General features: G+C 33.5%; 3 protein-coding genes across 4 annotated transcripts; 2 read left to right on the top strand and 1 right to left on the bottom strand.

The window, feature by feature from the left end:
• Window positions 1-486: 486 nt before the first annotated feature.
• Window positions 487-8,410, bottom strand: LOC111718474 (ero1-like protein). Of its 2 annotated transcripts, none has more exons than XM_023494088.1 (9): window positions 8,227-8,410; window positions 7,241-7,536; window positions 6,346-6,430; window positions 5,393-5,604; window positions 4,452-4,621; window positions 3,471-3,534; window positions 2,726-2,875; window positions 2,274-2,537; window positions 487-1,143 (listed from the first exon to the last, which is right to left on the bottom strand). In XM_023494088.1, exons 2-9 carry the CDS (start codon window positions 7,523-7,525, stop codon window positions 916-918), a joined length of 1,458 nt encoding a protein of 485 aa, XP_023349856.1. In that variant the 5' UTR covers window positions 7,526-7,536; window positions 8,227-8,410; the 3' UTR covers window positions 487-915. The 2 variants fall into 2 exon arrangements, with proteins under 2 accessions (XP_023349856.1, XP_023349855.1); XM_023494087.1 differs by having other exon boundaries at window positions 8,242-8,409.
• A 503-nt stretch (window positions 8,411-8,913) lies between these two features.
• Window positions 8,914-11,577, top strand: LOC111718476 (zinc finger autosomal protein). Its single transcript, XM_023494090.1, has 2 exons — window positions 8,914-8,992; window positions 10,543-11,577. Exons 1-2 carry the CDS (start codon window positions 8,965-8,967, stop codon window positions 11,460-11,462), a joined length of 948 nt encoding a protein of 315 aa, XP_023349858.1. The 5' UTR covers window positions 8,914-8,964; the 3' UTR covers window positions 11,463-11,577.
• A 1,496-nt stretch (window positions 11,578-13,073) lies between these two features.
• Window positions 13,074-15,910, top strand: LOC111718475 (transcriptional repressor CTCF). The gene is made up of 3 exons (XM_023494089.1): window positions 13,074-13,217; window positions 13,967-14,068; window positions 14,500-15,910. Exons 1-3 carry the CDS (start codon window positions 13,079-13,081, stop codon window positions 15,573-15,575), a joined length of 1,317 nt encoding a protein of 438 aa, XP_023349857.1. The 5' UTR covers window positions 13,074-13,078; the 3' UTR covers window positions 15,576-15,910.
• The last annotated feature ends 2,257 nt before the right edge of the window (window positions 15,911-18,167 follow it).

An 18,167-nucleotide genomic window follows, 5' to 3' on the forward strand; every position in this document is an offset into this window, starting at 1 on the left:
AATATAAAAAATAATCTTGAAGGACTTGGTTTTCGAAAAATTAACATGAAAATGGCTACATTTCAGCACAAAAAAGGAAAATCGTAAAAGCTTTGAAGTGTCTGGCTAGATATTGTAGTTGAGCTGAGTATGCAGTACTCAGGTTATTTCTTACAATGTGCTGAATTTTTTTTTAACAAAGCAGAATTTAAATTTTTTTTGTCCAATTTTTCCCCCTCATTTTTATGCAAAAATGATGAACCATTCAGAAATCAGGAAATTTTTACAATCTCACTTTTTTCAATAGTTCAGATCTGGGTTTTGAAAAAGTTATTTTTGCAGCTTTTGGTTGATATTTTGTCATTTGGATTCGGATCCGTGGATCCGCATATTTTTTGGGGTCTGGATCCAGGAAGCCAAAATCTTGCGGATCCAACAGATCCAACGGATCCGGATCCTAAGCACTTTTAGAATCCAAAAATTAACAATATCTTATTAAAGTTTGAAGAAAATTATAATAGTATATTTGGTAATTTCATATTACAATATTTTAAATAAACAATCATTTTTTTATGTATATAAATTATAAAATTATATTTATTAAAAACCCAATGTGGTGAGTTTTTTTTTCAATTACAAAAGATGATCATTTTAGTCAGCCTTTGACAATGGCCAAGTAAAGTAATATCTTCATATTTCAAGTACCGATGCATGTAATCTTATGACAATCGAAATATATGGTTAAGTTATTATAAAACAAATGTTTGGTAGTTACTGATTACTGAATGCTGCCACTAATTATTAAAACTGGATGAATCTTTATAGAAATAGATTGAAAAATCTTTACTGAACAACCCTAAAAACCAAGCGGAATAAAACAACTTTTTATTCCAGTTCATTTTAACGACCCTTGTAAAATAAAACAATGAGACTTTTCTATATATTTCTGAATGCCTCTAACTCCATAATACTGGTGGAGACCCTGGCGAACCCGTTGATGAGGGCCACTACCTCGTGCCTAGTGAGACGGAGCTGAGCTCCAGGTGTAACCAGGATCTTGAGAGCAGTTCCTATCCCGGTAACCTGGAGTTTACCCCAAACCTTGCACCTTTCACATCCCATACAGTCCATCAAATGGGAAATATCTCGAAACTTGCGTTTCACCTGAATAAAAATTAAAAAATTAAATATTAAAACACTACACTACTAGAAGATATGTATTGAGTATTGATATTGTATTAGTATGATCAGAGCTGAAATAAGATATCCTTTATACTGCTTAACCCTATCCTATTTTTGTCAAATATAGATGTGGGGGGGAGGTGGAGGTGTTTTCCACCCCCCTTTACCCTTAGAGTTGAGATAGGAGAGTGTGATACATTTACCTTGTCTAAATTTTCAAAGCCTGTTCGTTAAAAAAAATAAAGGTTAGGGTGCAAGGGAGGATTTTAAAAACGTTAGAAAAAACATCGATTAAATGTTCAAAAATAAATATTTTATAAAGTTGAAAACGTGAAGGAGTTTTATCGTACTAATGTAAGCCGTTTTTAAGTTATAAGTTATATATAAGTTATATATATATAAGTTATATATAAGTTATAAGTTATGTCGTGATAGGGTTAATCTGAATATCAACTGTGAACACTTTTAGTTCTCCACTTTTCTTCCCTCTTTTTGGATTCCAAAAAATAATAAGTCTCGAATTAAATTGCGCACACAATTTCAAATTTCCCGGCATCTAATTGGATGTTCAGGATTCAGCATACGCCACTCTGATTTGTTTAATTTTAAACACTTTAATAACTACAGATAAAACTATCTTTAAATCAATAAAAGGAGGAGATCAAGCATTGAAGGTGCTTACAAGATCAAGCATTGAAGGTGCCCACAAGATCAAGCATTGAAGGTGTCCACAAGATCAAGCATTGAAGGTGCCCACAAGATCAAGCATTAAAGGTGTCCACAAGATCAAGCATTGAAGGGGCCCACAAGATCAAGCATTGAAGATTACCAATACGACACACTAAAGTTCCTACCACAGATTATATAAAAAAGCAGGAATAAGAAACCCATAAATATTAAACTGGATACAACATAATATCATCATTATGCTCCAAACAGATAGATAAATAGATAGATAAAAAGATGTTAGGTACCTTCCCAAAGGGTTTTTTTACGGGAAAACTTCCCAAATTTGCAATTTTACAAAAGGCAGCTTCCCAAATCTGTCGTATCCGCAGCGCTAGGTCCCACTTACAACAGGAAACTGCATAGTATTTTTCTCAAGTAGGTACCTGGGACAAAATCTCAACCTTGCTGAGGTCCTGCGGATCAAACAACTCCTGCTCGTCCTTCACACTGGACTTGAACTCCTGGACGGCCAGGATGAGTTGGGAAACCTGCTCTGAGGTCTCCGGATCCCCGTAGTGCTGGGAGTTCAAAGTTTCTCCAGCCTTGGCGATAGCTCTGAGCTCTAATAGGTAAAGATAGTAGACGTTTCTTAACCATTCAGGCCCCAGGCCGCCGGTCAAAGCAGGGTCAAATCTTCGATGGAACTCCTGAATATTAAAAACTGCTACGATTAAGAATGAAAAATAGTCAATATACATTACAATTATATCTTTTCAAAGATGTATGAAAAAAAATTATCAAAAAAGGAATAATATCAATTAATAATATTACAATCCGAATACTAGGAACCCTGAGGATATCCTGTAAAAAACGGGGGGGGGGGGTGAGATATTACCTGGATATTAGGACCCCAGACTGCTGGTTTCCCCCTGAGTATATCCTCCTCCTGTAGAAGATAGTTTCTGCATGTATGCACCGTTATAGAGGTGTGTAGACCAGATACTATACGGTTCAAGGTCTTTTCCTCTAGACACAGATCTCCTTCCTGGATAATCATCATGATAATTAGCATAATCATGATAAATACGGATGACTATTGCTAAAATCTTGAAGATGATGATGATTATAATAATGATGACTATAATGATGATGATGTGCAGGTGATGATACAAATGATGATTTTGATGATCTCAATGATGAAAAGATGTTTTACTGCATTTATTTATTTGTAACCGAGACTCACATTTATATTTTAAGTACCAATAAAGAAATAATAATGATAATGTAATCAATCAATCAGAGTTTCCCTACAATCCACATAGATGAATAGATGTATAGATGAATAGGTGTATAGATGAATAGGTGTATAGGTGAATAGATGTAAGGATGAATAGATGTATAGATGAATAGACGTATAGATGAATAGGTGTATAGATGAATTTACTAAATCAAGAATGAGATATTGTATTGCAGATTGTGTTTAGGTTTTTAAATAGAAAAAAGAATATACACTTTCGATATTGTATCATATATACTATACAGTTTACAAACCAAGCAGCAGAATGATTAATAAAACTAAACCTTAAAAATTAAGAACAGAAATAAAAACAAAAAGTTTAAAAAATAAGCGTAAATTCTACCTTTTCCTGGGTGAAACACAGCTCGCTGTAGATTTTGCTCCATATTCTGTTGGCAGATGGACCCCTAAAACAAAATATATATTATTTTCACATATTCTGTTGGCAGATGGACCCCTAAAACAAAATATATATTATTTTCACATATTCTGTTGGCAGATGGACCCCTAAAACAAAATATATATTATTTTCACATATTCTGTTGGCAGATGGACCCCTAAAACAAAATATATATTATTTTCACATATCCTGTTGGCAGATGGACCCCTAAAACAAAATATATATTATTTTCACATATCCTGATGGCAGATGGACCCCTAAAACAAAATATATATTATTTTCACATATCCTGTTGGCAGATGGACCCCTAAAACAAAATATATATTATTTTCACATAACGAAAACACAACGCTACTTAGTTTTTTTAAATTCATCAAGTTGTAAAAAACTTTTTTAGAATGTCAATTGTCTACTGTTACCTGGCAAATTACTAGGTAATTCACATTGAGATATAAATCTTTAATAGTACAATAAATCCAAGAAGAAAAAAACAAAAACAAAAATTTTACTAACTTATTGGTTTTAACGGGAAACATTCCGAAAAATTATCCGACGCATAATTTGTATTATATAGCTTTATATATTACATATTAAGGGGGGGGGGAGGGAGTAAGCTTTAGTAAGTGTAACCTTAAAGTCAAACCTTAAATTCATTTATTTCTCAATATTTTTTTGGTAAATAAAAAAATACATTTTTTTCTCAATGTGAATTTTTTGGAAAATAAAAAAAATACAATCATCAGATTTTTTACACAATCAATCCTGAATAAATTCTATAAACAACCTGATATTTTAAGTAGAGCAGAATATTGTATTTACCTATTATCAGTAAATGTCTCCGGGTTCCCATTTACCTGTATCCAGTACATTTCTCCGGGTTCCTATTTACCTGTATCCAGTAAATTTCTCCGGGTTCCTATTTACCTGTATCCAGTAAATTTCTCCGGGTTCCTCAGTAGATCAATGTAATCACATCCCTCCTGTGAGTCTAGAGGGTCTAGGGTACACCATTCATCAACTAGTTCAGCACTATTTGCTGGAAGCTGGGTATCAACCTTGTGATAGGAGGGAAGAGGTTCACCTTCACACTCTGTCTACAAATTCAAAATATGGTTTTTTTATATATAATGAGATTATACATTGAAACTGCGTTTTAATCGAATACTTAACATGATTAGCTCAAATCATGTGACATATTTTTCTGTTTAATTTGTAGAATTTTTCGCGGGCAAAATTTTTCATTTTCGACCAGCCATAAACCGTTCTTCATGCTTGGGGTCATGTGACTGAGTAACCCCAACAAATTTGAACCAGATCTGTTCAGCCGTTTTGACGTTTATTTTATACAGACAGGCACGCACAGGCAAACAAATAACAAACAAGAAATTTTGTACAAGAAGCAGATTGTCTTACAAACGAAAGTAAGAAGGAAATTATTCGTGAAAACTTCAAGACAAAAAAGAGAGATATTAACAAGAGAGAAAATTGAAAGAGGAAGCTGTCAAGCTGCTTGCAGTCTCAGAGCTGACATAATCTATCATACATTACAGTAAAAAGTTGAAAGATGAAGCTGTTTGTCTAGGTTCTGCCATCCCATCCCTTCAACTTTACACGAAGACAAGCATGTTAAATAAGAACACAGAATAAGAAATATCTAGAGCGGAAGCAAGTTCTGAAGAAATAAATCCAGCTCAAGAGAGAGAGAGGAGAACTTGAGAAAAATCGAAGAAACCTTCCTTCATTTTTGGGGTCATATGCATGGCTGTGAGTTACCACACCAAATTGAACCAGATCAGTTCAGCCGTTTTGACGTTTATTGGATACAGACAGGCACGCACAAACAAACAATAATATACAACGGTTACCTGAGAAGGCAAATAGTCTTCTGCAAACTGTTTGAAGTAGACAACTAGGGGTTCCACCAGGGGCAGGAACTCCTTTAACTTCTCCTGCAAATAGGAGACCGGGCTGTGGGTCTCCTTCACGTCCTTCTCCACGTCCTTGTGGTTGAGAACGTGCTCAGGTACCTCACTAACAGGACAGGTGTCTACTGCACAGTTCCGACTTCCACATTGGCCTAACACAGCAAAATTAAGTTTTCTTTTTCCCTTTAGATTGAAACCTTAAATGTTTTCAATCATGATTCCTTTTTTTTAAGTGCTTTTGAAAAGAACCAGATCATTTTGAGTTTGTAATCAGAAATCAACAAATCTCATTCTCGAAGTCACAAAGTTGGCATAAATTTTACCTTTTCTAGAATATCGAATCAAATACTTTTTGATACTTTTTACACAAAATTTCATTTGTTTTCCCCTAAAATCATTTATTTTCCCCTAAAAACCATTTATTTTCCTCTAAAATCATTTATTTTCCCCTAAAAACTATTTATTTTCCCCTAAAAACCATTATTTTCCCCTAAAAACTATTTATTTCCCCCTAAAAACCATTTATTTTCCCCTAAAACCATTTATTTTCCTCTGAAAACCATTTATTTTCCCCAATTCAGCGAAAAAACTTGAAAAAACTTAAACAATATAGCTCCCACAAGTTCACAAGAAAGGCCGTGAACAAAAATTTTTTTTTATTTTATTTCTTAAAATCCCTTTTAATAAGCATTACTAAAACTATTACCAAAATATTACTAGAAGCTTTTAACGTTAAATTCTACGTCATTTGCATGATTCAGTAGAAAATTGGTATTTACAAGAAAAAAATAGTGAACTATTTTCATTGTTTAAAGTTAAAAACAGGCATAGGATTCGGATAAATCAATAAAAAAGAAAATATTTTGCTTATAAAGAAATTTGGAAAAAATTACCATCTCCGTCAGGCCAAAATTTACAAGGTTTGTTAAAGTTGACTTGGAAATATCGGAAGAAATTCCTCCCAACAAGTTCAGTCACCTGAAATATCAAACATTACTTTAAAAAATTCATGATTTTTGAAGTTTTTTTCCATGAATGTGTTTAATACTGATAAATTTCTCCTTTGTTTTTGCAACACAAATTCGCCAATTAATTTATCAGGAATCCCCAAGGCCAAGGTTAGGTTTATCGCTGGTTGAGATAAAAAAATTACATGACAAAGAAAGATTTTTTAATAAAAAAAGGGGGAAAGCAAAAATTTTACGTTTTATCTTGTTTCACAAGGTACAAACAAAGAAAGTTTATTACAAAATAACATTTAAAAAATGAAATTGTTTCAGAAAGCAGTGGTTGGATCCATTTTAATGCGGATCCAAATCCAGGATCCGCACTGGAAAAAAATGGAATGGATCCAGATTTTAAGAAATGAAAATGTTCAAACTGTTTTATTCTTTTTTTCGCTTTTTTTATCATCAAAACTTGTAAACCATTCAGAATTTTGTATAATCTATTTTTACCTAACAATTTTGATTTTTGTTTTAAGACCAACATTTTTTGTTTTGATTGATAATTCGCTCTTGGATCCGGATCCGTGGATCCGTATATTTTTGCGGATTCGGATCCAGGAAGCCTAAATGTTGCGGATATAACTGATCCGGATCCTAAGCATTTTTAGAAAGCAAGACGCGAAGCACCCAGGCCTAGTTATTTGCAAATTTTATAATGTATCCTTACTGTACCGATTTGTAAAAGAATATATTGTATCTATATATACCTTGTTATATATTGTATCCTTGTTGTACCGATTTATTGCACTGATCTATTGTACTAATATATATTTATATATACCTTGTTATATATTTTATCCTTATTGAACTGATCTATTGTACTAATAGTGCAAGGACAATCATCCAGTACTCCTGAGTCTATCCTACAGAAACAGGATCCTTCATTTTTAGCATTTTCTGGCTCACTATCTCCTAATTTAACATTGCTGTTTCCTGCTGTTGCTACTGGAATGACCGAAAACAGGAGAAGGGGAAGAAGGAAAAGGGAGCAGATTAACAGGAGGGAAGGAGGGGAAATGTTGTAGGATTTCCCCCTCCCTTGAACCCGCATACTTTGTAGCCGCATCTTCACCAACACTAAATACATATGAAATCAATTGAGGCAAAATTTTAGTGTTAATTACCATTAATGAGTGATTTATTTGCAAGTTAATTTTTCTTAAAAGATTAGGATAAGGTTAGGTTAAGACAATTTCTGGGCCGAGCGCTGCAGCTAGGACAGGCTCGGTGGCCGAGCGCCGTGGCTAGGTTAGGCAAGGGGGCCAGGCGCTGCGGTTAGGACAGGCTGGTGACCGAGCGCCGTGGCTAGGTCAGGCAAGGGGGCCAGGCGCTGCGGTCACATAAACAATAATAACAATGTACAAAATTGCTAGGAGGTGGGGGGCCGGGGAGGAAAATCGTTCTCTAGGAAATTACCAAGAATTAATTCTTACCATTCTCAGGAACCTATCAGTTCTATTGCAACAGCTACACAAAATAACAAATGAAAAGACAGATAATGTTTTCTCCCAAAAAAGCATAGTTTGATGGCACATTATCTTCCCTTCCACAACAGTGTTTAACCGGAACCCCTTTCATCTTAAAAACTTGACTTATATAAAGTTATTGGATCATCAGGTAATTTCATTGAGAACGATTTCTGGGCCGAGCACCGCGGCGAGGACAGGCTAAGGGCCAAGCGCCGCCGCAAGAACTCAATTCGATCTAATATTACAAAAAATATATCTAGGTCCAATTCACCACCTTGGCTAAATGTGTAGTATATACCTATTTTAACTATACCTTCTCTCCACAAAGTAAAATTAAACGTTTTATTTGGTTCACTCAATGTAGAAATTTGTGATGTGTGTGTATTGTCTGTGTTCAAAAACTGGTAACTGAAGTGTCTGTGAAAATCACTTTAACCGTGGTCTGATTGTAAACACTCAAATTTCATCATTTGAACCGGTACGCAGAAATGACGCAAGAATGCGAACGTGGGCCAATAAGAGCATCAGACGATATCGGTATCAACCAATCACATACGAGATTAAAAATAATTCGACCAATCAGAGGAGTGTAATTATTCTTCTCATATGTTCACTTATTTTCGCCCAATATTTCGTCACCTTCGATCCTGTGAATATCAACACGGATTGTCGTCTTTGTAATAACAAGGCAGGTAGAAAGTGTACACTCACAGCTGTTAATGTTATTGTTTTCGAAATTGGTCAATAGAGAGAAATTATTCTAAAATTTTATCTATAAATGGTACAGATATACTTTATTAGAAATTTGTATTTGATTTTTACAGGGTAAATGAGGTTTAGATCACAATTTTGAGTAAATTTTTTAGTCAGCGCCAGCAAAATAACAGAAAATGTTTTGATAAACAACTAAAATTTTAATTTTATATCTAATTGGTGGTTTTTAATTTCAGAAGGAATGGAAGAAAATATGAAAGAAGAAATAAAACTGGAAGAAGAAAAAGAAGATATATGTAAAGTAGAAATAAAGGAAGAAGACATGATGACAGAAAGTTTAGAAATAAAAAGTAAGTTAAAGAATGTTATTTTATCTATTTCTAAAATCATTTCAGTAATATTTCTTGAGTAAAATCAGAGGTAGCAGTCAAACTCTGTTACTCGCGAATACCGCAATGAATTATAAGAAGGGAGAGATTAGTTTATACTTTAGGGTATAGGTTGGTTTAGACATTATCTGGGCCACGCGCTGCGGCTATGACAGGCTTGGGTGCCGAGCACCTCGGCTAGAACTGGCTCTCTCTCTGTCTTATAATTCATTGCAGTATTTGCGAGTAACACAGATTGGTCGCTGCCTAAACCAGTGAGGTTTCAACTATTGTTGAGTGACTTTTTGATCCAAGTAAACAAACTTCGGTTTTTTTTGGGATGCTCTGTAAAAGTTTTAGAAAATTAACACATTCTTGTTGTTATATGTACTATATGCCCTAAAAGTTTTCTTTTATTTCACCTTACTTATATCTTCTATTAGAGTCATTATTTTACATAACCGAAAGAAAGAGATTACAGGGTGTTCCAATAAACATGGGAATTGAGGGATGACTTGAAAGTCGTCTTTGATTTGTGATGTGATGTTTAAAAACGAGGCTGTATGTTTTAGTAAACTATATTTTAAAAATCTCAATACCAGACGCTTTCAATATTAAACTGGAATACTGCAATGATTGTGTTCATGGAAAAATGTCGCATGGATCAAAGATGATATAAAAGTCGTCACTTAATTCCCATGTTTATAGGGACACCCTGTAGATCAAATCTTGGATTACTTTAAACCTTCTTGATCCACCGGAAAGCCAGAAATCTTTGAATGTTTTTTTTAAAATGATAAAAATGGTTACAAAACTAACTTAGACCAAGAAATCCTTCAAAATTAAGAAATCCAAAGTAGTTCAGAAATTTTTACTGAGTAAATTAATGGCATACCGGGGGGAAAAATTAGTTTTGAAGTAAAAGTATCTAAAATTGGGATAAATGTTATAGCTGATGCCAAATTTATAATTTTTTCTGCGCCAAAAATAAAAATTCTTCAAAATTAAAAACCGCAGTTTCAAAGTTTATGAAATATTTTCTATTTAGAAATGTTGCATTTCATAAAAATTATTAAGAATTGATCTGATCGATGTTTATCTTGATTTTTTGATTTTTTTTATGATTTACTCTTACCCAGCCACCGCTTAATACCACTCATTCTTCCACGATCGGGAAAAGTTGGTGGGGGGGGGGGGGGCATGGAACGCGAGTAGGGAGTATCTATCCCCCCCCCCCCCCGATCCTCTAATTCCCTATTTTTAAAAAAATCCATTTTTCTTAAATGTAAAGTTGGCAATGTTTGAATTACAACGGAACCCTTTGTCAAATCAATGAATTAGATTTCAATGTTTATAATTTTGAAAACTGATTTTTTTTTTGCAATTTTGGTCTCTTTACAAAAGGGACGGCGCATTTCTACTTTAGGAAAACACATAGGAATGATCAGAATTTAACATTGTTTAAGCTTGAAAAACGATAGTTTTTTTTTACTATTTTTTATCTAGTTTATTGTTAAAACTTATTTTTTTAGGTGAAATTTTAGATAACGAAAAACCTTTACTGAACTCTCAACCAAAGAGACCCAGGAATACAAAATTTAAAGAAATGAACTATCCTTGTACTGAGTGTGATTACGTAGCAAATCAAAGAAACAATTTGAAGAGTCATATCCAAATCAAACACAAGGGAATGCGATATCCCTGTGACAAGTGTGAATACTCAGCAACCACCAAAGGTAGTCTGAGGATACATATCAAAAATAAACATGAAGGAGTGACCTATCCATGTGTTAAATGTAATTACGCTGCAACCCAAGCATGTGATCTCAAGAAACACAATGAGAGCAAACATGAAGGAGTGAGATATCCCTGTGGCCGGTGTGAATATGTTGCTACTGCAGCATGTACATTGAAGACACATATTTTATCTAAGCATGAAGGAGTGGTATATCCTTGTGAATTCTGTGAATTTGTTGCCATCAATACAAGTCATCTAAGAAGACACGTTAAAGTCAAACATAAAGGAGTGCGATATTACTGTGACAAATGTGAACACGCTGCCACTACAGCTTATGATTTGAAAAAACACAACGAACGAAAACATGAAGGTGTGAGATATCCCTGTCACAATTGTGAATATGCTGCAACTACTGCAGGGGATTTGAAGAGACACGTGGAGAGCATACACGAAGGAATCAGACATTTTTGTGACAAATGTGAATACGTCGGAACCACAGCAGGTAGACTGAAGAGCCATATTGAAGTTAAACATGAATTAGTGAGATATCCATGTGATCAGTGTAACTACGCTGCTACAAAGTCAAGTCATTTAAAGAAACACATTGAAAGTCGACATGAAGGAATGCGATATCCTTGTGACCAGTGTTCGTATTCTGCCACAAACACAAGTAATCTGAAAAGACACTTAAAGACCAAACATGATGTCGAATAGTCTTTATAATTAATTAAACTTTGGTCATTTCAACGATGACATCTCTGAGTATATAAAACTAGTCTGTTTCTCTGTTTGTTGGATTGTTTGTATTTAATATAAATTAATGAATTTTTTTAAATGTTATGAAATTTGGGAATTATTTAAATCATGAGCGCAATACAAGTCTTAAATTTGTAAAATAAATAATTTTCTCTTTGCACCTTTTTATGAAATCATTATCTGCCGAATCTATGTAAGAAAGCGATAGGAAAAAAGTCCTGAGTTTTAGTTTCCTAAGATTTTTTTCCGAAATAAATTGGAGGCTGCCAATTAAGTCTCGGGAAATAAGATCACAGGAGCTAAAGCCCTGAATAAAGAAAAATAAGAATGTTTTTAGTCTCAGGAAATGATTAGTCAAGTCTAAGACGTTACCATCAAAAGGAATTTCTTCTATGCATCTGCAAATTGAATAACATCAGAGGTTTTAATATCAATCCCTTTTTTCATGTTTGCAAACATCCTTTGTTCTCAACCATTTTCCACTACAAGAGGACCTTTTTTCCGGGGACTTTTATGTATGAAATCAAACTGAAACCAGAAAAAGTCCTGGAAAATAAAGCCTCAAAATGTTAGGACTTTCCAGAAACTTTTTATTTCAAAGACTTTTTTCCACAGTGCTTATTTTAGTGCCAAAATTTAGGACTTTTTCCAGAACTTTTTTGGTGGTTACATTTCTGCCGATGCTTCTAATCATTAAACATGTAAAATATAAACATATTCTGCTACAATTAGAACACTTATGCATATTCGGAATAATTATTGCATTGTAAAATATTTAAGGAATACAAAACTAATGTTTTAACAAACTAAATGTTCCACAAAGTTTATAATTATTCGGTTTCAGATACAATGGCAGCGGAGATAAAAGAAGAAATAGATATTAATGAAGACGATATATCTCCATCTTTTAGTTTAGGGGAGATATGTATTTGGTATGTACAGGGAGATAATGTTAACATGGAAAATATAGAAAGTATAGGCAAAGTTTGGTTACGTCAATCTGCGTAACTTACTTTTACAATGCTTTGAGCTGTGAACTCTTGTATTGTGAATATTGAGATCAATTCTTGATCTTGATCTTTGTTAATCTTAAGGTTAATTTAATCTTTATTCGATGTCCCGCATGGCAATCGTACCCAGTCAGGGGGTTGAAGGGAGCTTTTATCAGGAATTGAAGGGAGCTTTCATCAATGAAGGAATAACTGAAAAGAAGAGATTAAGCATTGGTTCTCAAATTAAAGGTGCAGATATCGAGATCAAGCAAAAAGTTCCCAGCTCAGGTCGTCCTTATAGGATATATCGTAGAAAGAATTCATCATTAACTTTTTAGGAATTTATTGTATCGTATTTTTGTATATTTGGGTTGAATTCGTTGAATGTTTGTCTACAATGAACGACGATTAAATGGGCCCTGAGTAGACCACAGGAAAATTTTATGGCCTGTCAATATAAAAATGTTGCTCCCAAAATTTTAATTTTAATATGAAATTTAAACATTATTAAATATTTTGCACTTAAAAATTCCAAATTTCATTAGCGCTCCTTAAGCCTTTAATATATTTTTTTCAGATAGAATGGCAGAGAATATGAGAGAAGTAGGTATGAAAGCAGAAGTATACATCAAGGAAGAAATCTCCCCATCTTCTAGTTTTGAGCAAACATTATCTGAGTATGAACCTGCAGAATATAACATTGAGATTACGGAAATTAAAGGTAATGTAATATGTAATCTATATTTTTTTCCTTGTATATATATTATATATATATATATATATAACTGGCCAAATGGCTAGACCAAATTGGCTGTCATTTTTGGAGGGAACTCATGAGTATTCTGGGGGTAACATAGGTCAAAGAATTTTTTTTTAATTCTAAATATTTTTTAAGCGTTTCTAAAATGTATGGGCATCGCCGGGGACTTCAGCTAGTATCTATGTGTAATATCACTATGTAACCTTTCCTCATCTATTTACGACATTTTACTCTTAAATAACTTTTATTCTGTATATAAGAATCTTTAATTTTGACATTTTACTTTTTTAATAGAAATATTTCAGAAACTTAGAATGCATATTTTATTGGATGTAAGCTATATCCGAAGTAATCATAATTTGTCTAATTTGTGTGGACTAAAAGTTTTGAGTCTGATTGATTGATTGAGTATTCTAAAATAGAAATTGTTGACTCTTATGACCTACGGGCTACTTGTTATAATAGCTTGTACCATTTATCAACATAATGATAACATAATAATGAGGATTATAGTAATGAAAAGTAGTGCTTAGGATCCATATAATTTTGATGCGGATCCTGGGTCCGCACTAGAAAAAAATGGATCCGGATCCGCATCAAAATTAAATGGATCCTAAGCACTGCTTTTCATTACTATAATCCTCATTATTATGTTATCATTATGATGATAAGTCTAGATAAATTTTGATTTTAATAAATATTTTCCCCAGATGAAAAGCATATGCTGAAAGAAGAACCTGGGTCTGATATGGAAGATACGTGTACAGTACATGTAAAGGAAGAAGAAGAGATGGAAAGCAGCGAAATGAAAGGTAAGTTGAAAATTGATATTTCATTTTTTACTATTTTATCTTTAAAACTACTAACTTTGTTGGATATTTTCTTGAGAATTCTTTCCCATTTGTAAGGTATGTCTGCTCGGAAAATGTGTAAAGTTTTTAGGAAAAAAGTATAAAAAAATGTCGAAAAAAGTTGCCCGTTAATGCACAAAATCTTCATTATTTCTCTCAAGAGCATCAATTGTTACAGTCAACACCCCCTTCTTTGAAATTTAAAAATCGAGGTTTGTTCTTCCTCAAAAATATTGATTTCCTAGCTGCAATTTCTAAATACTGTTTCTAATAAAATTGACCAAAACCACCGATACTGTAAGATAATTTTCTATGAAAAACATTGTGAAGATTATCATTACTTTTTAAATCGTTATTGGCTTAGAATTTTATAATTAATCTATTTTTTTCAGAAGAAACTTTCGAAAACGAAGAAAATCCTCTTTCCTTTGAACAAAAGATGGACCTGAAAATAATAAGTTACCCATGTAGTGAATGTGAATATGTGGCAACTCAATCCGGAAATCTGAGAAAGCATATTAAGCATAAACATGAAGGAGTGATATATCCCTGTGTACATTGTGAATATGTTGGCACTCATTCAAGTAATCTAAAGAAACATGTAAAAATTAAACATGAGGGGGTGAGATATCCCTGTGATAAATGTGAATACGCTGGAAGTTCAACAGCTGAATTGATGAGACACAATGAAAGTAAACATGAAGGAGTTATTTATCCATGTGACATTTGTGAATATGCTGGAACTTCAGTAATGTATTTGAAGAGGCATATTAAACACAAACATGGTGGATTGAAGTATCCTTGTGCCCAGTGTGATTACGTTGCGACAATGGTAAGTACTTTAAGGAGACACATTGAAAGTATACACGAAGGAATAAGATATCCCTGTGACCATTGTGAACACTCTGCCACAACAGCAGGGAGACTGAAGATACATATTGAAAGTAAACACGAAGGGGTGAGATATCCTTGTGATAAATGTGAATTTACTACTACCACACGAGGTCAACTGAAGATCCACATTGCAAATAAACATGAAGGAGTGAAATATCCCTGTGATCAGTGTGAGTATAAGGGCAACAAAAAATGGGATTTGAAGAAACATATTGAAAACAAGCATGAAGTATTTTTGAAATATCACTGCGACCTATGTCCATATGCGTCGACTCAAAAGGGTGTGCTAAAGAGACACATAGAAAGCAAGCATGAAATACTAAAATTTTCCTGTGAAGAGTGTGATTTTGCTGCCCCGACAGCAAGTAGTCTAAGAAGACACATTCAAAATAAACATGACGGAGTTAGGTATCCATGTTCAGTGTGCGAATTCTCTGCTACGGAAGTAAGTAGTTTAAAGAGACATATTCAGAATAAACACGAGGGATTAAGATATCCATGTGATACGTGTGGGTATGCTGCCACCCAATCAAGTTCTCTGATAAGACACAAAAAGAATAAACATAATATTTAAACTATATAATCTGAGAACAGTGTCATCGGGGTTTCTAAAGTTTGGGGTTTACTTATATAAAATAAACAGGTTCATTTACCCTAAAATGTAATTTCAAGTGAATAGTGTCATGACCGATTCACAAAGCAATGCCTGATCAGTAACGAAGGATATATTCATGATTTATCTTTTTCATTATTATTTCTTTGCAAAAGGGAATTGTGAATTTCTCGCGAAGATACAATGGACTAAATCTTGAGAACTAAAAACTGTTGAAGGTAGAAAAACGACAATATCTCTCACATTGTTAATCAGATAAAGGTTTAAAGGGTACCGTTAAAAATGGGGCATTTAAAATTAAGTTAACATGACAGTCCCTTCCAGATTTTATTTATTATTTATATTTATCTCTAAACCTTCTTAAAACAATTATTTATAAATCACAGAAGAGCTTTGTGAGAAGAGTTCTAAGCTATGAAAGCTCTCCTGCTGCAGTAGTTTTACATATATTTGTAATGTTTTGTTAATAACTGTTATAATCTCTTATTACTGCAGTAAATATATGATTTGATTTGATTTTGTCAAATGTAAAAACATTTATTGGAATTATCACAGACACACATTCATGAGCCAGCACCTATCTAAACAATATAGGTTGTTTTAAAAAATAGACCCTACGAAGGTGGGGTGAATAGCATCCACGAGCCCCGCAAACTTATCTCCGAAGCCTCCTGATTCCCAGAATGACCTCCTAGCCGATCATCGTCTCCTGCCTCAGGCTACGTCTGTCTCCACGTCCAGCAATCCAATATCAAATATGTGGCTTTTACATCCACTGAAAACCTTTTTTCGAAAAATATCAATATTCTAATAGAGTTTTTAATGGCACAGACAATTTGTATTAAAAAGTCTAACTATAAGGAGATTAGTATATTTTGTTTTTCTATATTTCACAAATTCCTAAGCGTCTGTAATGTGCATAACTATTGCAGTTTTATATAAAGATAGACAAATGGTATGTGATATCACAGGTGTTTCGAGAACAAATCTAACTATATGATCTCACGGGTGTTTCGAGTACAAATCTAACATATGAACTCAGTCTCACGGGTGTTTCGAGTACAAATCTAACTAAATGATTTTACGGGTGTTACGAGTACTTGGTGGGTTTACAATATTGCTCCCTTTTATAGAATTAAATCTGTGTTCAATTTTACATTTTAGTTTAAAGGAAGTGTTCGCGAAAAATGAAAGGGGTTATAAGGAGAAAATTGATTACAGGACTCATACTGAAGAACGTAGCGTCCATACAAATCCTGAAAGTTGCAATTTTCAGCTCGGATCGTAAAAAAAATTTAATTCCCAACAAACCATTCAGATATTGCAACCTGTAATCATCGATATTTTTCGACGTATTCATATATAGTTAATATTTCGAATATTTTTGATTTTTTTTTTAAGAATAATATTTAGCTTACAAGTTACGGCTGGCACTGGATCACTGATTATAGAGGACAGAAAACGAATTGTGTATGTTTATTTTAAATGCTGAGTTAAAGCCGTAAAATTGCAGAGTGTACACTAGCATAGTTAATATTTTGCAATATTTTTTACTTGTATTATATAAATATACTTTAAAGGACGATTATTGGAACGCTAGGTGTCTCTGCTCTCAATGCTTCTGGAGTTCCACGTGGAAGAGACTCCAACGAAGCCTAGCGAGAAAAAAATTCGCCGTTGAATATTGCAACTTTCTAAATTTGTATGGACGCTACGTTCTTCGATGTGAGTGGTTTTTTAACAATTCTCTTCTTATAAACGAAATAGATAGAATTAAGATTATAGCACGCACCGCAAACACGATCCCTTTAAGGGACAATTTGCTAAATACAATTTAGTTTCATTTTTGGTATGTCTTGTAGTTTTTTTATTCATGTACGAGTACTATATACTTACATCAAAATGGTGGGACCGATTTGTCCGCTTTTTTGTGTGAACTTATCTCATGAAAAGTGGAAAAAAAGTTTTGCTTCCCAAAAAGAAATCATTGTTAAGAACATTCACTATAATTCCAATTGACAGAACAGCACTAAGCTTGAAAGATTTATCAACTTTTAATAACTTAATGGACAATTCAATTCCGAAAAGGGAACTGAAAAGGGAACTGTAAAGGGAACTGAAAAGGGAACTGGAATGAGAACTGAAAAGGGTATTGAACTAAAGAGAGAAGTGAAAAGGGAACGAAAAAGAAACAGAAAAGGAACTGAAAAGGGGAAATGAAAACAGGAACTGAAAAGGGAACTAAAAAAGGGTATTGAACTGAAAAGAGAACTGAAAAGGAACTGAAAAGGGAACTGAAAAGGATCTAAAAAAGAAGGTAACTGAAAAGGGAACTATCAACTTGACATTTTCAAAATGTGCTCATTACAGTATTTGGGAACTGAAAAAGAAACTATCAACTTGACATACTCAAAATGTGCTCATTACAGTATTTACCATCAAGCTCTCTTCTTAAGATGTGGAATAACCTGCCTCTTGACTTAAAAAGAAGCAACTCTCTAAGTATATTTAAAAATAGACTACTAAATTCTCTTTTTGAAAATTACATGACAA

The sequence above is a fragment of the Eurytemora carolleeae genome, unplaced genomic scaffold (assembly GCF_000591075.1).
Source record: "Eurytemora carolleeae unplaced genomic scaffold, Eaff_2.0 scaffold78, whole genome shotgun sequence".
Taxonomy (NCBI): domain Eukaryota; kingdom Metazoa; phylum Arthropoda; class Copepoda; order Calanoida; family Temoridae; genus Eurytemora; species Eurytemora carolleeae.

What these genes read in the sequence shown, in the direction of transcription:
- LOC111718474 (XM_023494088.1), bottom strand. Translation starts at nt 7,525, where the DNA reads ATGCGGCTACAAAGTATGCGGGTTCAAGGGAGGGGGAAATCCTACAAC. An exon ending in ATTTTGGCCTGACGGAGATG is followed by an intron (nt 5,605 to 6,345) that starts GTAATTTTTTCC and finishes TTGCTGTGTTAG; the next exon opens with GCCAATGTGGAAGTCGGAAC. An exon ending in GAGAAATTTACTGGATACAG is followed by an intron (nt 3,535 to 4,451) that starts GTAAATAGGAAC and finishes ATTTTGTTTTAG; the next exon opens with GGGTCCATCTGCCAACAGAA.
- LOC111718476 (XM_023494090.1), top strand. Translation starts at nt 8,965, where the DNA reads ATGATGACAGAAAGTTTAGAAATAAAAA. An exon ending in AGAAAGTTTAGAAATAAAAA is followed by an intron (nt 8,993 to 10,542) that starts GTAAGTTAAAGA and finishes TTATTTTTTTAG; the next exon opens with GTGAAATTTTAGATAACGAA.
- LOC111718475 (XM_023494089.1), top strand. Translation starts at nt 13,079, where the DNA reads ATGGCAGAGAATATGAGAGAAGTAGGTATGAAAGCAGAAGTATACATC. An exon ending in TGAGATTACGGAAATTAAAG is followed by an intron (nt 13,218 to 13,966) that starts GTAATGTAATAT and finishes TATTTTCCCCAG; the next exon opens with ATGAAAAGCATATGCTGAAA. An exon ending in GGAAAGCAGCGAAATGAAAG is followed by an intron (nt 14,069 to 14,499) that starts GTAAGTTGAAAA and finishes TATTTTTTTCAG; the next exon opens with AAGAAACTTTCGAAAACGAA.